Source organism: Platalea leucorodia, assembly GCF_965183815.1.
Source record: "Platalea leucorodia genome assembly, chromosome: 5".
Taxonomy (NCBI): Eukaryota; Metazoa; Chordata; class Aves; order Pelecaniformes; family Threskiornithidae; genus Platalea; species Platalea leucorodia.
In genome coordinates, this window is record NC_138827.1 from 6,345,192 (window position 1) to 6,364,975 (window position 19,784).

General features: G+C 36.5%; 1 protein-coding gene across 10 annotated transcripts in view; it reads right to left on the bottom strand.

Annotated features, from left to right (window-relative positions):
• RBFOX1 (RNA binding fox-1 homolog 1) overlaps window positions 1–19,784 on the bottom strand; it is a gene marked incomplete at both ends in the record, with an annotated part of 1,359,850 nt that overhangs the window by 252,719 nt on the left and 1,087,347 nt on the right. For 4 of the 10 annotated variants that reach the window (XM_082312183.1, XM_082312192.1, XM_082312188.1 and 1 more), the window contains one exon: window positions 18,087–18,173. The exons of 5 other annotated variants lie outside the window; for them this stretch is intronic. In XM_082312183.1, the coding sequence (XP_082168309.1) occupies window positions 18,087–18,173 (87 nt within the window). Of the gene's footprint in view, window positions 1–14,904; window positions 15,088–18,086; window positions 18,174–19,784 lie in introns of those variants that run through there. One more of the 10 variants, XM_082312186.1, reaches the window with a different exon arrangement.

Consider the following 19,784-nt stretch of genomic DNA (forward strand, 5'->3'; position numbering starts at 1 on the left):
GCAAGTGAAAAAAAGAGTATGCCTGCACCAACTGAAATAAAGAGAACTGGTAATTTTTAAGCACGTAGCAAATCTTTGCTAATTTTAAAAACACTGTAAACTCTGCCTTATTGAGAAATTTCAGTACAGTCTTCAAGTATCAAGGATTTATTATCTTTACAAGCATTTCATCTGTTTCTCTGGTTCCTGGTAATATTTACATTTCACAGAAATGTTCATGCAAAATAACTCATAATCTAGATACAACTTCAAAAAACAGTGCTGCATTCCAACAAGTCCACAGAATTTAAAACTATACACAAGTCCTTTGTACAAGTCTCCCAAAGAACAGTACTGTTGAGGTATTTTAATTTTTTAATGTACGCAGCTACCTAAAAATTTGTCCCTGAAAGGATGAAATCAACTGTCATAAGTTACATGAAATGAAAATACATGATCCATGTTACACTACAGAAGAAAGAGATCTCCCCTCACATGCTCCAAACAGAAATCTGTCTCATATCATTAAATAGGCATGCATCCTCAGGTATACACATAAGACAAAGTGTAAAAGATATTATTAAGCAAACTGAAAGGAGTTTCCAGCCTTACACTCATGATTTTGTCCACATTACAAGGATCACTTCCTATTTATGCATGCACTGATGCATAAACCAGAGGAGAGGGGAAAATGGTAAATCACAGTGGAAAAAAAGAAACTGAAAAAAAATTATACTGATAATATGATAACTTTAATTTAGTAACAACTTGTTTATCATTATGAAGCTTAAGCAGAAGAAATCATAACTTTATTATAATAGTCCCCTCTGTTCTTCCATTATATAAATGGAAAATTATATATCAACTCTATAAATATTTCTTTAAAAGATGTTCTATTATCTGTATTTTGTGTCTGGGAGTGAGTCATAAAGGCACTCTTTCATCTTTATTTATTTCTTATCACATTTTGACCCTTTACAAGCTCTCCCCAGTGCTGGTCAGTAAGAGGGGAGAAAGCTCTCATTCTTCTCTGAGATTACATAGCAAATTCTACAAGAACAAGACTTGGCAATGGTCATCTGGAGGCTGTCAAGAAGGGCTGTGAGGTTCCACCACACTTCCCTCACTCACTAAACCCTGATTTTCTAACTGGGTTTATTTCTGCTGTGCACACCTCAACGCACTAACACTCTTGTAAATAACTAAGGAAAAAAAGCAAGTCAGGGCAAGAAGATTCCTTAAAGCAGAAATGTGGTACATATGGGGGGTTTTGAGTCACTCTGTATAAACTGATACAAATAAAAACTGGCAAATAAATCCCACTTTGCTATGGCTCATTTATTTCGCTTTACTTCTGTGTGTGTCTTAATCTCTCTGCTTTTCCATGACCATTTGGCTGCCTCTTCCTGATCACAGACTATTCTTGATCCATGCCTCAGAGTTTCAGATCCTATCATCAATATTAACACTAGGGAAAAACTTGACAAAATGTGATTATATTTACTGAGTACTAGGATCCTAATTCAGGAAAGCACTTAAGCACGTGCTTTACTGTAATTTCAGTGCCTTCTTGAACAGGAATGTTCCTAAACACATGCCAAAATGCCTTCTTTTACTGGAGGCTGTCAAATGAAATATGGATTAATTACAGTTTGTAACATGTGACTTTACAGCACTGTGGCTTTAAAAGACCTGAAGAGTATGTGTATTCATACACTACATTTTGTCACTTATCTTTACAAACATTAAAAAAAGGAGAAATCATACATTTAAAATAATAATTCTCTAAAATACAGTGATGATTATCAAGGGAAAGTTAAGTGCAGGTAACACAATGGTAGCATATGCGCATTTTGTTTACTGTTTTGCCATTAATGTAATGAGTTATCCCTACCAAAACCACATATCATTACCATTACCCACCGTGTTGAGGTTTCACTTCTGCTTAAGAGAAGACCATGCTTTTCTTGTATCTAAATAGTCTTTGGCTTTTCTGTTGTGATTTCCATAATGGTGTCCACTCAAACAGTGGGTGAAACAGAAAGTGATCTCATGTCATACTAGTACAAAAAGCCACCCCTGTGCACTGCAGTAGTTAAATATGTCCTATGTTAATGCAAATCCCATACAGTAAAATGAGGTTTCTTCACACATTTCTGTAGTAATGGGGATTGGGGCATTGTGACACTAACGTAAATAAACATATCCAGATGGAAGGATGTGGTGCTCCTGGTCTTCGGACATTCCGAGGCACAGACTACATACTCTAACACAGCCATGCACAGAAACTGATACTGCCACACATACAGCAGCACCTCAAAACTCAGCCTCAGCCGAGTTGCTGATGAAGAATGGATACACAAAAATCAGCAAAGATGTAGCCTGTGCTTAAAGGTTTTTACTCCTACTTCACAAAATTTGACAACCAAAAACTCCAGACAAGGCTTCAGAGCGCTGATTATTTAAACAGATTACTTTACAAATGTCACTCTTTGCAAACACATAGGGAACATGATTGCTGTTTCTTTCACCACTGTATCAGAAATAGACTCAATAAATGGGATGTTTAAAAAAATCCAAACATTTATGAATCGTTTGAACCTACTGTACTGTGTCTTGTTTACTGCTGCTCTAGGAAGCTTTTTTTTAAAATAACGTGTTGAATCTCAGAGGGATTATCCTGAAATGAAATTTTTAATAACAGCAAAATAAACTCATCCTTCATGGTGCGCTGTGTCTCACGACTTACCGTTAACTCTCACCTACCCTCCCCGCTGTACATCTGTATCTACTAGCAAAATTTTATTATCTCCTACTCTGATTTCAGGTATCTCAAGGAAAGTTACGTGTCATATATTATACTATGTTCTTCTCACAAAAAGAAACTAGATACCTAATAATTCTGCGGATCTAAAAATCTTATCCATAATGTCTCACAACTGTAGTAGGCTAAGGAAAACTCTAGAAGAAAAGACTGAAGCAATGAGGATCGCACTACCACAAGAAGAGAGGGCTGAAGTTGACATCACTGGCTTCAAGTAGATAATGGTCCACTATGAAAAGGATGGAAATAGTGCATTTTCTATGCCTGCTCTGCATAAAACAACAGTGGGAGGTTAAATTACAAAATGAAAGATTTTAACTCAGACATTGGGGGGAAAAAAACACCTCTACTGCAAGTGTAAAATGCCTGGAGAGGTTAGAGAGTCCCTGTTGTTCAAGATCTTAAGAACAGGCTCAACAAACATCTGTCAGGAATGACACAGGCGAAGTTGATCTTGCCTTCAGGCAGAGAAGTAGATTACATGATCCCACAAGGTGCCTTCCTTCTGTATTTTTCTCCATGTCTGTGACATACATCTCTTCTAGGAGATGGTACACTTCAAGAGCTGCCGCATTTGTTTGTGGGTATTTTTCATTTTCAACCTTGCAGACAAAAAACCCAGCAGGAACCAGTGGCTAGAAGTGGAAATAAAGAGAAATAGAGCCTCACAATATCCTAACTGCAAGGGTAATTAAACATTCAAAGAGTTCAGTAGGGTATCAGTGAAACTGATGGAATCAGAATTACTTGGATGTTTAAAACAAGATTAAATATCTTCCAAAAGGCCTGCTTTAAGCCAGTCTCTGAGAGAAATTCCGTAGCATGTATATTCAAGAGGACAGGCTGAATTATCATAATGATCCTTTCGTGGCTTGAACAGCTTTGAATTTGTGAATTGGAAATCCCTCTCCACAGCAAGAAACCTTTCTTATATAAATGTATACATTCACTTTCTGATTCTGAAAATAAAAATAAAAAAAAGACAGCAACAGAAAAAAATTAAGTTTTGTTACATTAGAGAAATGGTTTTCATCAAAGAGCATGGAATCAATTTTAAACAAAAATGTTCTGTCCTGAGACAGAGAGAGAAATAGAACCACTACACATTCAGTTTGATTCTTCTGTTTCTGCAGTAGGTAATACATATTCAAAGTCTCCTGTCCTGTTAGAGAACAAAAGCTAACTATTAAATGAAGTCACAACATATATACACTGTTTTTTTCCAAAAAGGTGTGAGGGTAATTAACACTAACTACTTCATCTTATTCTTGAACCACAACTGCTATTTAACAAGCAAACAAATGCCCCAAAAAACAATAAATAACTTTTACTTAAATTTATAACTTTTATCCTTCCCTCCAAGGAAACACACTGCTTAAGCAGAATTATGTATGCACGCAGAAGAACAAAGTGGTAAATGTAACAAATATTAACAATTTAATAGTATCAGTATACAGTATATCCACAGACGATTAATTCTTTAGTTTTAATCGTTAGGTTAGGGAGCTTGTAGTAAAATGGACGGCATTTTAGACAGTACATTTGAGAAACACCTCCTGAGCTAACAGGCATCATTCTCAAGAAATACTTCCACAAATACTTAAAATGCTTACTAGTATGCAGTGTTCCCTAAAAATATGTCTTGGATCTGTTTCTGAAGGTGTCTGATTCCCAAGTCACAATCTATTTTTATGCTGTGGATGCTGTATCATGTTTTTTTGCAACGGACCTGAAGAATGGTGCTCAGAAGATAATTTTAATTAATAAAATGCAAAAAAAGGTTACACCATTCTAATAACAGAGAGGTGTTCCAAGTTACCTAAAAACGAAAACATAACTAAAGCACCAAGGTGAGAGAAATAAGAGGCATATAGAATACAGAAAGTGAGAAACACGGGGTAAAAACTGTAATATCACAACAATCTTATAGAATGGTATCAAGAAAACGAAACACTGGGCAGATTATTTGCTGTGTCAGAAAAGAAGAAGTGCTCAGAAACAAAAAAGAAAAAACAACAAAAAACAAACTATGAAATATGGGCTTAAATAATTATGCAGCCTGACTCTGACCCAGAACTACTTTTAAGTATTTCAGGTACTTGACCTTAACTTCTGGAACTCAGGGGAGGAAAATCTCTACAATGAATTCAACTAACATAAACTGAAAATTAAAACAGAAAATGTCATCCCATCTATCCAGAAGCACAATACCACATATTTATCAATATTTTGAAATAATGTCCCCCATGCTAAATAAGATTCACCAAAGAATCAGCGGACCACCTATTTCCTTCTTGATCTCCCATTTCTTATAGGAACAAAGAGAATAAAAATACCTTTCTCAGCATTTTGCTATTATTCTGCTAGAGGAAGGCTTTTAGTAAAGAAGTATTTTGTGCAGTTCTGTAAGAATCAGCCAATAATAATGCAAAAGATAAACTTGCAGCCAGAAGCCTTCCACCAGGAATATACCGACCTCAAGATGACCGCAGAACAGCACATAAAACGTACATTTCACAGATACTTAAGCAAGACAATGCTTCTTGTCAGCCAGCACAGCTTCACCAAGGGCAAGTCCTGCCTGACCAACCTAGTGGCCTTCTATGAAGGAGTGACTACACCAGTGGACGAGGGACGAGCTACGGATGTCATCTATCGGGACTTCTGTAAGGCCTTTGACACGGTCCCCCACAATATCCTCCTCTCTAAATTGGAAGGATATGGATTTGATAGGTGGACTGTTTGGTGGATAAGGACTGGGCTGGATGGTTGCATCCAGAGGGTAGTGGTCAATGGCTCAGTGTCCAGATGGAGAACAGTGATGAGTGGTGTCCCTCAGAGGTCCGTTCTGGGGCCGGTGCTGTTCAGTATCTTCATCAATGACATAGACAGCGGGATCGAGTGCACCTTCAGCAAGTTTGCAGATGACACCAAGCTGAGCGGTGCAGTCAACACGCCTGAGGGACGGGATGCCATCCAGAGGGATCTGGACAGGCTGGAGACGTGAGCCTGCGTGAACCTCATGAGGTGCAACAAGGCCAAGTGCAGGGTCCTGCACTTGGGTCGGGGCAATCCTTGGTATCAATACAGGTTGGGGGATGAAGGGATTGAGTGCAGCCCTGCCGAGAAGGACTTGGGGGTACTGATAGACGAAAAGCTGGACATGAGCCGGCAATGTGCTCTCGCAGCCCAGAAAGCCAACCATATCCTGGGCTGCATCAAAAGCAGCGTGGCCAGCAGGGTGAGGGAGGTGCTTCTGCCCCTCTACTCTGGTCTGGTGAGACCCCACCTGGAGCACTGCGTCCAGCTCTGGGGTCCTCAGTACAAGGACATGGACCTGTTGGAGCGGGTCCAGAGGAGGCCACGGAAATGATCAGAGGGCTGGAACACCTCTGCTATGAGGAACGGCTGAAAGTGCTAGGGTTGCTCAGGCTGGAGAAGAGAAGGCTGCAGGGAGACCTTATTGCAGCCTTTCAGTACTTAAAGGGGGCTTATAAAAAAGATGTGGAGAGACTTTTTAGCAGGGCCAGTAGTGACAGGACAAGGGGCAATGGTTTTAAACTAAAAGAGGGTAGATTCAGACTAGATATAAGGAAGAAATTTTTTACAATGAGGGTAGTGAAACACTGGCAGGGGTTGCCCAGAGAGGTGGTGATGCCCCATCCTTGGAAACATTCAAGGTCAGGTTGGATGGGGCTCTGAGCACCCTGATCTGGTTGTAGATGTCCCTGCCCATTGCAGGGGGCATAGACTAGATGACCTTTAAAGGTCCCTTCCATCCCAAAGCATTCTATGATTCTATGATTCTTGTGGACAAGTACCAGAAATAAACACATAGCCACCCCATGAGTTAACAAGCACAGAATCATTTTTAGGCACATGTAAAGGCCATATGCTGCTCAGCAATGTTCTAGGTACTCCTCAGAAGTCCACCAGTTCCAGAGGACTAACAAAGAGATACTTAAGACATTCTCTCTCATGGAAACCAAGCATATTTTTCAGGAAACCAGAAGAGTCTTTCTTGCCTTCATGAAATACAGGTAGGTAACTGTATATGATCATCTGCACACGAGACTACAGGCCAATTTTCTCCCCATTTCTGCCACGAGTAAAGATAACATGAGATACTAAACCCTATTTATATCCATCTGAAGAGGAATTTAACAAAGACATTATATCGAGAACAAAGGCCAGAGAAATATAGGGAATCAGTATTTTCAGATTTGTGTCTTATTACAGAAAAATAAGACTAGAATAACAGACGTGTTTCAGAGTTCTGTTGCATATTTCATTAAAAAGATTTACTGACTGCCCAGCAAGTCAGAGGTTCTTTTTACTGACCTGGCACAGAGCTTTTTACGTTATTAAAAGACAGGCATTACACAACAGAAAAGCAATGTCTGTCTTGCATTTTTGTGTTGTTCTTGTGTCCCGTTCCTCCCCCCCCCCCCAAAAAAAAAAAAAAAAAAAAAAGAAAAAAAGAAAAATACAAAAGAAGACTGATATGAAATACCCACTGACATTTTTAGGTCAACACATTTTCATAGCGTCTGTATGATATTCTGATACAATGAAAATAGTCGATCACTGCAATTTTTCGAGATGCCAGGAAGGCATGCTTTTCCAGAAAGGCCAACTATAATGTGTTCAGTTACAATACATATCACAAAATATAAGAGTATTTGGTTCTCAGCACCTTTTTCAACAGTAAATGCTATCATATCTTTGGAAATGACAAATCCCACTCTCTTCATAAACATGTCATACATGATTTTAAAAGTCTGCAGGTCTACAGTGCCTTCCTCCCTTCACTACCAGTATGCCTCTGAAATCAAGAAGTAACTCACATTTCAAACATAATATGTAAAAAAGAGGAAAATATATCCCTGTAGTCATCATGAAGAGTTGCCATCATAAAGGTGATTACAGTGACAATTAGACTGAATGTGGAACATTACAAGGCATAATATCACAAGCTTTTTAAGTCAGTTGGCAACATAGTACCAAATGCCACTCAGAAATCAAATTTCAAGTGTTAGCATCCCTGAAATGCATATGAAATTTTCTCATGGATTGAAAGTTTCTCTTAAAGATATAGTTTACAGCGCAGTGCATTGGGGCACAGACTCAGAGCTGTCAGTCAGGTCTCCGTATGTTTTTCGCGCAGTGAGTCTCAAAAATCTACTGCAGGTGAAAGTTCATACAAACTGCCTTCTTTCTAAATCTGTGCTTCCCTGTTGGGAACATATTCATCAGACTTGGCTTACAGTAGAGGATGTATATACTGGGCTTAATTGTGCCTAACGATCGTCTTGGCCAGTGGAAGGCATTTTCAGATGGGAAATGTGTATGAACATCTGTTACGTTTCCCTATGCCTGATTTTAACTGTTCCTTCATGGAGGAAGGCATAAAAATCAAAGCGTTCATTTCTGCAGTAAAAAGACCATGTACTCACTTCAGTCAATCCAGGACAGTATGTCAGTTAAAAATGGTACTCGGAGAATCCTGCAATGGATTTGTTTCATTTCCTATAACAGGAACGTTCAAAAGGCTCGAGTGTGTTTCAACAACTTACGTTTACAAAATAAGTCACAACAGGAGCCAGCGAAGACAGTTTCCCAGTACACATTGACCAATGCTATAATGAAACCAATCCATCTATTTCTTTCCTTACTGAATGATTAGCTTTGAAAAATTTCTTTGAATCATCAACAATTTTTGGTAACATTTAGAAGTATTTAGAAGTAAATCCTTACATGCAATACTTTCCTTCATTTTATATTTAAGATTCTGAATGAATAAACAAACGTGGAACTACACAGAACCATTTCTGCAACTGCAGACTTTTTTTAAAATGAATAGCTAACATAAGAACTGATTTGATAGGGGAAAATCGACCAGGAAGAACAATTTGCCGAAGACTGGCTGCTCTTTTAAGGAGAACTGGGCCTAACCCTAGCTGCCTTAAATCCTCTTCTGTTACTGGATCCAACTAATGATAACTGCTACATCCTCCTCATTGTATCTAGGTAGTACAAAGTGAGATGGATACTTATGTCTTAAATGGAAAGAGAAGACAAAGAGAACATGGAAGCCAGATTTTTAATTTATCAGTTGGTCACAGACAGGTTTAGATATTTTCAAGATTTCAAGTTTGCTTTATTCTGGTTTTAGACACTATAAGGCCAAAAAGACAAAAAAAAAATGGGTACAGCCTTGTGTCTAGACACAAGATTTTTAAAAAATTAATAATCAAAAGCATAATTTATTCCTGTGTTCCAGAAGAGGGGGTGCTTCAATTACACTTAATTTCCCTTAGTGAAAGGAAAGCTTGTGCTGTCTTTTCCATGTTCATCTCAGAACAGACTCTTGCATGACTTGTCACAACAGAACACGCTGGATTGCTCATTCTCCTTGTTCTATCTCAGGCCAAGGTAGAAAAGATTGTTGCACTTCTGAAAGTAACAGTCATTGGAATGGAGATCGAATAGTGAAACCATGCTCTGCAGCTTGTACCTGAACAGACAGCTTTCCAGTATAGGACAGTTTCCAGGTACTGCAAACTTAAAAACCACTTAGTACTAATTAGTTATTACAAATGCATAACGAAATATGAATTATTTATGATACTGACGAGCAGACCTTTTCAAGTATGGTTCAGGGTCTATAGAATAAAACTGTGTTGAGACTCTGTTATCCTCATGGTTTTCTTAAGAATTTGTATTTTCTGTTTTGTATAAAAGCAATCCATTCTGGTTTTTGATGGTTCTAAATAGTATTTATGTTTTGCGGTTTTTTTAATAAGTGAAGTTAAAATATTTTCATTCTAACAGGGCATTGAAATACAGTTGTAGAGGTTTACTTTCTCTTTGTACCTCAAATGCTAGCGAAATCAAATTTCTTTTTAAAAAATGTATTCAAATAATGTTTTTCAGAACAATTCAAAGTCAAAGACAACCTAGCAAATGTGAGCTTATTTCATTAAAAATAGGCTTTTCTGTATTTCTCAAAATATTAAAAATTTATCTCTAATCTCTTTTTGCACAGACCAGATCTAATATATCAAAGAAACGAAAGGGGGAGTGGGGAGGGAAAGCTGGTCAAGCACTAAACCCACTCTCCTAAAAGTAAAATAAAACAAAACCCTGTACACATAAAATACATATCCAACACTTAGAGAATAAGGAACCATTTTGCATAGGGGTGTACACACCTTCAAACTTTCTTTCAGATAACTGAAGCAGGTCCCATCTTAAGCACTCAGTTCAGCATCCAACTGAGCCTAATCACCTGAGCCACACTTACAGAGAAAAGTTCTCTCTAAGGAGTAAGGAAGGACTTCTCAGGTTTACTAATTCACTCAAAGTCAGCATCACCTTGAGGCCAGTAGGGACAAAAAGAACGATTCATTTTGTATTATTATCTACAAGATCATTCACAGATGCAGGAAGACCTGCTTTCCCTCACCTCCAGCCACCTTTTATTTCTCAACTAAATGTCATCTTTTTTTGCTTTTGACCAACTGTGTGGTTATATCCTTTAAAAAGCCCGACAGTGTTTTTTATATTTTTTTTTAACCTGTTCTTATCACTCTTTGGAATTCTCACCTATGTTCGGGTTCTGATTTAATATAATTCTAAGATTTTCTCTAGGGTGGAAGACAAGTAAAATGTTTGGAAATTCCCTTTTTTCTCTTTCTTGCTCTCAAGTGTCAACATGATTTGTTCTCAAAGTGTTTGAAACACACTTGTATAAAGTACCACTGTCAGTAAAAATGAAGACAGTTGATGCGTACCTGCAGAGCTGCTGGTAACTTTCAGAGAAATCTATGTATTTACATTGCGGCAGCCACTCTCTTACCTGGGTTAGATGTTTTGCAGTTTACATGGCTAAGATGGCTGGAGATGCATTTTACTGTATTTGTTAGATATTCAAATGTTACAGAGGAACTATGGTACCATAGACATTTATCACAGTAAAACAATATATAAACAACCTACCATTTTCTCCCCCATTACTTTTAAATTTTACTAATTAGCATACAGGAGGGCATTACATGCTTTGGAAATAGCATGGCAAAGTAAGAACGGAGACATAACAAAAGTGTACTTCTAGCTCTACAAGATGAAAAAGCAGTGAAGTAATGATAATTTCACCATATTTTTAATCTCTCAGAACTAAAAAAAATAAAAAAATAAAATCAGCATAGTTCAGATCAGTTCACTGCTTTATGAGTATTTTTAGCTTTATCCTAATAAGAAATAAGTTGCTTTTACCTAAGGATACTTTCCAATCAAGTCTGAATAACATTTCCTTGAAATGTACAATTTGTTTTATTTAATTCAAAGGCCTCAAACAAAATCTTAAAAGGCAGAATATGAACCATTCTGACTCTTCAATATATAGGCAAGAGACTTTTACTTTCTTCTCAGCTTGATCAGCAATAAAACAATATGTAGATGAAAAAAAATAAAGACATTCTTTATTGATTTAATAAACCCATCAGATTTAAAAAAGATTAAGTCATCCTCCAGGCTATCTAGCTCATGTATCTCTGGCCACTAGAGGAAGAGAAGGAACCAGGGTATCAGAATTTACTATAACCCATGATAATCTGAATCTCATGAAACACAGAAGTGGAAACTCTGACAAGAAAATTTACCTGGATCAAATTCCTATTATCTATTTACAGTGTTCATGACCTGTCACTACACTAAAAAAAAAACAACAAAAAAAAAACCAACCAAACCAAATTTTTCAAATTATCTGTGAACCCTTCTCATGCTCATAAACTTAAGACAGCTGTGATACCTAGCTGGCAAATATTTAGCCAAGTGTGATTCCATCACTCTCACCTACTAATAGAACAGTTCAAATGCAATAGTTTAAATTATTATGTCCTTACCATATTTTTTTCCCACAACCTGGTCTATTGAAATAGACATTTTATATGTTTTTACAACACCCTCTTTGAAACCAAGTCTGAGAAAACAGTTACCTGCATACCTCAGTTAAAAAAAGCAAGCAAGCAAACAGAGCAAATAAAACAAAAGATATATTTTAACTGGGTTTCTAACTTTAGCTCATGTAACACAAGATAACTTATCAGAGGGTGAACAGGTAAAATATTCAAGACAACTTCATAAAAATAATTGTTCTATATTTAGATATACAAGCATATTTTGATATCGGTTGTGTATCATTCTACTGAAAGCAACAGAACTTCAAAGTTGTGTCTCCTGGCATCATCTGGCCATCAGAATTTTTATTACTGATGATTGTGCATAAGTCAAGGGAAAAAAAAAAAAAAAAAAAAAAAAAAAAAAAAAACACAGCTGAAATTCCAGGTCCTTGGAAATAGCTGTATCAGCTTGCTGGCTTCTAGTTAGGGAAGTGAAATTAAATAATCTGCTTTTGCAGAGAATCCAAATCTTAAAAGTTCTGTCTTATTTAGGGGATGAACAATTGTAGAACAATTCTGTTCATACAAACTCAAATATCCTTTTATTTATTCCACTTAAAAAACACTGCAGAAGCTGCAGCCATGAAGGCACAGATTTACCCAGTTTCTTGCCATACTAAAACACTCCGTTGAAGTTTATTATCCAACACACAAGCTAGTGACCATAATTATGTATCATAATGTCTAAAATTCACTAATACTGATATTACATGCAAAAGTGGGACAGGGAAAAACTCTGTGTCTGTTGGGTGTCAGATGAAATCTTTTGCTTTTTTGCTGAGCTCATAAAGAAACCCTGACTGTAACACAACACTGACCGAGCTGACAGAATAACAAGTAATGTAGTATTGCCTGACTCATTCAAATTATGTTACCCATTGATTTCTGAAATAAAGGCTAGCAAGACAAAATTATGCAGATGGGAGGAGAAAATAACCACTTGTTTCTTAGCTGAACTAAAACTATTTTGATAGGCAATCCTTCTCATTGAAAAAGTCTTTGCAGTCAATGTGAAAGACGTTCTGTGTCACTGCCCCTCCCTCTCCCCCTTGCACATTCACTCACCAAGTATTTTATGATATTTGCACTTATTAGCAAGACACAAAGTCAGGTTAAAAGAAAATAAACTCTCGTAATAGCAATAATAAAATACTTTCAAGCTGTCTGTAGCCTCTTGAGCACACGATGGGTTTCACAGAGAACGTATGTTGGCTACATTGCTTCATCCATGTATCAAAAGGAAAAATAAAATCTGAAGTTGTATTTTTAGAGGTTTAAACATTGATAACTGAAAATTTTTTGCAAACAAAGTAATACAGACCATATCCATCACTATCACCAGCACCTTACATCTCCTATTAAAAGCACTTTTGATACAGAAGGGAGAAAAACTTTGCAACTCTTAGACTGAGAGAGAGAAGAAATTTTAGATATACTCTGTCAAAAACAGAACAAAATACACACTCAGATGAAAAGTGATTGAAGTAGTAAAAATGTTAGTCCTTGACTCACAAAATGCTGGGAGTACAGTACTAGTAATAGGAGACCCTTATCACTTGCAAAGACAGAACAACACAATCAAGCCAGAATAAATCCGCATTTATTTGCCTGCATTTCAAATAGGCAATTCAGCCAACGTAAACAGAAATTATGTACTGCATTCCACTAGATCGTAATCTAAAAACAACCGAAACAACTATACACCACTTCAGGCAACATGGGAAGAACTAAAACCTCTCATAATTTCTATTTTAAATGCATTATTCGAATAAAAACTACTAAATTACAAGAGACCTTCTAATGTAAGGTAACACAACATATCCACATTTTCCAAAACTGGACTGCCAGAGAGTGAGTGTGAGTTTGCAGGTAGCCTAACACACCGTCATCTGCAAGTATTCTGAATGTATTCACTACTAGCGCTTCCCAATACAGCACTAAAACAAGGATTTTTACAGATGGGTAAAGATGGAACTGTGAAGAAATCTGCAGCACTACTTTTCGCAGCATATTCTAGGCAATTCTCTCACTTAGCCCTAAAATAAAATGCAACTGTCTCCAGATCACCACTTTTCCAGTTGTCAGGAAAACACACTAGTTAACCGGTTATGGAAAATCAGATGCACAGATATAATCGAAATATCTTTAGAATAATTTAAGCTTAAGAATGATGTACTTAAAAGTACAGTAATTGCCAGTTTATTAAAATAGTTAATCGACAGTCATCTATTTCCTACTTTTTTTCTACCTTCCCTTACCATCACAACATAAAAAAGCAAATAAAAGCGGGAGAAAAGCTTTTAGCTTAGCCAGCTGAAATCTTTAACAATGAACATAAGCTTAAACCCTCAGAACTCTTAGAGCTTTTCTGGCGACTATGCTAAAATAAAAGCATACTTTAAAAAATACTGACCATATTCAGAAAAAAAAAAATCTTTTTAATCTTTAAATTTAAGTAGTACATTCTGTGTTAAATAGAACTGTGTCTCTATCTAAAATTTTCCAGTAGTTTACTGAAAAGTCTAGGAAATTTCGACTTTGGTAATTTTTATAATAATGCATATGAACTCCTCTTTCTCTGCTAAATGGAAATTGAGCCACCTAAACCAGCCATGTATTAAATAATTTCACATCCATCATTAAAATGTCATATATTGCACTTGTGTTTTTAAAATATTTCATCATAATCCTAACATTCCAAGTATCCAGAGCCATTGCAAAGATTTTATATACCTAAAACACTCAAAATCATGAAAGATGAAGCTCATATGGAGACATTTGACTTATTATTCTGCAAGACATACTACTCTTCTATGAATTGTGAAATAGTTTTTTTGATGCTGCACTTTGTAATTTTAATGATAAACAGAACTTTGTTTCACATGTTAATTCTGAGAACATGTACGATGGTAGAGTAGCACACAGCCACACTTCCTGACAGTAGGGCAGTGGTCCCACACCCTGGCCGATGCAGATGGATCTTCTTCATGTGACACCCTACTGACTTCACTGCTTATCCGGACATAAGGGCTCCCCCGTGGGAATCAAATGACAAAACTGGGATATAAACCAAGGGCAGGGTAAGAAGTCTTTTACTGGACTGACACTTAATCCTCTATGGCATTTTTTTTATCTCACCTGCCAGGAGAAACAGCATGATAGTTTTGAGACAAAGTAGGCCTTGCTGTCCACAGAATATGCAGCTGCTGGATTGCAATACCTGCTTTGGTCCTCATGGCAGTGTAATTGTGACAGCCTGTGAAGCCGCCAGTACATCTTTTCTGCCAAGTCAGAAAACATCTCTCCGCCCACATGAGGCATAATGCTATTTATGCATCATTTGTACTTTCATGTGATTTTTTTCCTCCTACAGTTTCACCCAGGAGGAATAAGGGAGAGGAAAACCTATTTTATTTTTCCCATTAAAAAAATGTGTTAAGAAATCATAGGCAATAATAATACCATCATTCTAATAAGTTTTTTAAAGGTATATTTATTTATTGGAAAATAAAACTAAGTTTGCAAGTATATTTAACATAATTTCCTACATTTTGACATATCTGTAACTCTGAACAACTACCTTCTCTCTCTCCAAGAACATGTATTCCATTTTTCATCGTCTCACTGAAACATATGATCTCAGTAAGAGAAGTAGAAATCTTCTTAATAGAATAATACATGCAATTGGGAAAATACACATGGAAGTTTTATCTAAAGTGTTCCCAGAGATGTATCGACAGTATCTGCCCTTTTTTGTTTATCCTAAGTTTCACACATTCCAGTACTCTGTAACAAGAGGGTGTGACAAAAGCAAGCAGAGGATGTAGGACAGAGTTTACTGTTGAATTTAGGAGGAGAGGCTAGAAAAGGCTGCACATACATAGCATAAAGTAAAATAATATACAGCGCTTGAAGGTGCGGAACCCCTGAAGACTAACAGTCCTCCACAGAGATCTGAGCTCTCTCTTGCTCAACCATGCAAGACAAAACAGGAAAAAAACCAAAATAGTACCCCAAATCTCTATGCAATGCTCTACACTGTTTTCATATGCAATCTTGGTGTAAATCCAATTGGAAATCATGGGGAATCCCTAATCAGAAATACATCTACTTTCTGTAGAAATCCATGCAAATAAATAAATTGCAATCTTATAAGCCTCTAAAATGTTAAAACAGCCTTGTATTTGAAAATACTTCAGGGTTGTGGCTCTCAACCTGCAACCCAGTAAAAACATTTGCATAATCAGTTTATCAAGGCATACTTTTGAAGAAAATTTCCATTAAAGTTCTGAACATTATGTAATTACTGCTTAGAAAAGGATGATATAAATATGCTTGTCAAATGTCCTTTGCATTATTTATTTTGGATACTTAGGTTTACTCTAAGAGACAAACAATAAGCATTCTAGTATCATAAGCTGATTGCAGATATTGCAAATGCAGATAAAGACAGGGTGAGAAAGTGGTTAAACCATTTAATGTTCTAGTTCACCCACTAAGACAGTAACTCAAACATTTCTATTGTTTCCAAAATGCAATTTTCAGGTACGACATTAGGGAGAGGGAGGGAAGAGGAGAGACTAGACAAGTATCCATATGAAGAACATTTTTCAACTGTACCTGTAAACATAGCTATTTTTCTGTAGAAAATTCTTATTGCTTTACTATTTTAGACCTATGCTAATGGAGTAGCATAGGCCTGGATACATCTTTCTAAGGAAAGAAAGAAAAGAAAAAAGATTTGAAATAAGGCATCCCAAATTTTCAAAGGGTGCTTTCTTCTAATCTATCTGCTTGGATAATGCGTCCAGAGTGGCATTTTGTAATGACAGCAACTTTCCAACAAATCAATAGTTATTTAATTCCCAACAAGCTCTCGAGTCCATTAAACCTGATTACATTCACCCATTTCAGTTGGGTGCAGTTATTTTTCCTACACCAGCACTTAATCTATAACAGGAACTTATGAGAACTTTCAAAAGCAATTTCAACAACAATCAGCATAGAGTGAAAGGCACGATTTGCTTGTAATTATTTATTGGACAGGATGGCACAGGGTCTGACTGAGCTCTAGCATCCGACCTTCACCCCCAAATTCTAATGGATACAAAGGCCCGCTGGATATGTTCAAGTGTGCTACCGTGTCTCACTGCATAAAAAAATAGCATCAGCTTGCACGTCCCAGACGACACAGTTCTTCAATACCTGATAATGGCCACTGTACAATGCTATATTTCTATTTTAGACATATGTGTCTGATATTAAGCCTAAAGTGAAGAACACAACTCACAGTCTTCGATTACCGAATGGACCTATATGGAAAAAAAACCTGTTTCATGCTGTGATTGCCCCTCTATGCCAGCTACCTGTTGTAGTAAAGGAGCATAAGGAAAATTTGCCTCTCCTCCACAGCTAATTTGACTGATCACTCACATGACACAGAAATGCCGTAATATTCGTCTCTCTTGATCCTGTTAATGCATAATATCTAACTACTGCCATTTATAGGGTACATAGTTTTTTTCATTTTGTCAATGAAATGGAAATGTTACTTGAATTCTTTCTTAGCGTCTTCTAATACTGTAAACAACAGAATACTTTTTGCTTAATTACCGTCTACGTGATCTATTCAAAATCCTAAGTCTAACACCAGAAAATTCAGTAGTACCACTTTTTTATAAAAATAAAATAAAATAAAAAACAGACAACACAACAACAACTAAATCTAGTAATTGCCCGTTAACTTCTGAAATACAGAAACTCTCGCCCTGAAGCAAGATCTTACACTTCCAGGGCTCAAAAGAATTAATGTGATGTGCATAAATATTCTGTGAAGGTGATATATTTCTATACACACAAAAACACAAACCCTTTTTCATTCAGTGTGACGCATAACATATGAATTAATGCATATTTAACACTATTCATATTTGCTGTGCTAAAACACTTAACCTAAACACATCATGGTAAGTTACTTTGTCTTATGACCTGCCGTGGGAATGCTGACTCCCTCAGAAACCTAGAATGGATAGCAAATCCTTTGCCCTGTGGTCAACCTCGTGAAGCAAAGGCATGAATGTTAAACAGCAGACAAATCAATACAAGCAAATATAGCTCAACTACACCATTTATTCAGCCATGAGAGATGTCAATACACAGATTAGGGTGATCCATCTTTTTGATTTCCTACTGTCTTCTCACTGACTACACGAGAGCTTTTGCCTGTATTAAAAGTGTTTGCTTTCTCAACCATAAAAATTCCAATTATTACTCTAAGTGCACTAGAGTTAAGTTGCTTGTTGGAAGCGGCCTTGCATTACCTGAACAAGTCCAGCGAAGTATGGCGCTGCCGGCAGAATCATTGGCACTCCATATGGATGTAGCAAAACTCCTTGAGACGACAACATGGTTTAAGTGATAGTATTACTCCCACTAAAGCTAAACACATCAATTGAAAGTTAGGGGAAAATCTATATACCAACTTCTTCCAAACTCAGAGCTAGAACCAAATAACTTCTGTCAGGGGCAAAGCCCACATCAGCTGTAAAAAAAAGAAAAAAATTGACGTCAGCAACTCTTAATGTTAAAATTTTCTTCAGAGACAACAGATAGAGACAACAGCTGCAAACCTAACTCTACCAAAAAAGGAAGGTGCTATTTTGGGACCAGCTTAAGTAACATGACTAACCAACTACTCTCTATCAGTTCAGATTTTTAAGTACTACACACATACAGATCAAATTCTGTACAGATCTACTGATTAGAATTAATTTTCCTATCAGTTCTGGCATATGCATGACAACAGTTACTATTAGAAGCCATTTAAAAATAATCAGGTTTATCATGATTGCATAAATAAATGTTTCCCTATATTTATAAGCTGTTAAACAATATTCATGTGAGAGGTTAAACTTAAGTCTGTTACACCAGATACATATTCTGGCTTGATTCATTATATTTTTCTTGCTTATTTTGAATATTTGAGCTAACTACTTCTATTAGTGTAAACTACATTTTAATGGCTTTTCTAACCTTTCACAACATCGATGTTGTTACATTTATCATAGCTTTTTTAAAAAGAACGAATTTGACCTTTAGAGTATTTCATATCTGTTCTCCAATTAAACTTACACTCTTAGTGTAAGAGACAAAAGACCAAAATTTAGGCTGTTTTCCCCCCTAAACAAAACAGATTTGCTTTTTAATGTACTACTTGCAAGACATTCTCTTCCACAGCTAATCATTTTTACTTTAGACAAAACAAACTTAGTCATTAAATCCTATTTCATGTGCAATGCGTCTTCTATTGCAGATATGACTAATGACAAGAATTACAATCAAGCAAGATTTTTTTAATTCAATAAAGAATTAGTTAGGTGCTTAAAACTTCATGTTACAAGTGAAAAAAAAAAAAAAATCCTCTCCTACAGTCTTTGAATAACCAGGGTGCTTCACATGACTAATTTCAGCTACTTGATTTTGTTGCATAATTACTTTTCCAGATAACTAATTGCAGACAAGATTTGATGTGATACTCAATTATTTAATGTCACATTTTGACCATCGTGAAAGGTTTTCAGTAATTGATTCTCATGTATCAAGGCAGCTGTGTTGCATGATTTAGAAATCTACCTTAGCAGCTGCATGTTGGCCCTCATTACTATCAGCCTTATACCATTTCTAACTTTAGATGCTGAATTGTGACCCTCTATGATGCTCTTTTGAGAGACTGCCAATGAGGAGAGCAATTGCCACATGATGAAGTGATGTTTACCTAGTTCCATCTCCTGTTATAGGATCGCTTCACTTTTCTGTTGGGGATAACGCTGTTCACACTGGTTATCTGACTATGCTTAGCTATTAATCATATTTCTTGCTCTTTTCTTATTAAGGAACAGAAACCTGCAGTTTAATTATTAAGCACACAGTAGGCTGATAGATGGTGGGTTTTGCCAAAAGATTTTCACAAATTCCAATACAAAACCAGTTATTAACTTCCATACAGAAATGTATAAACA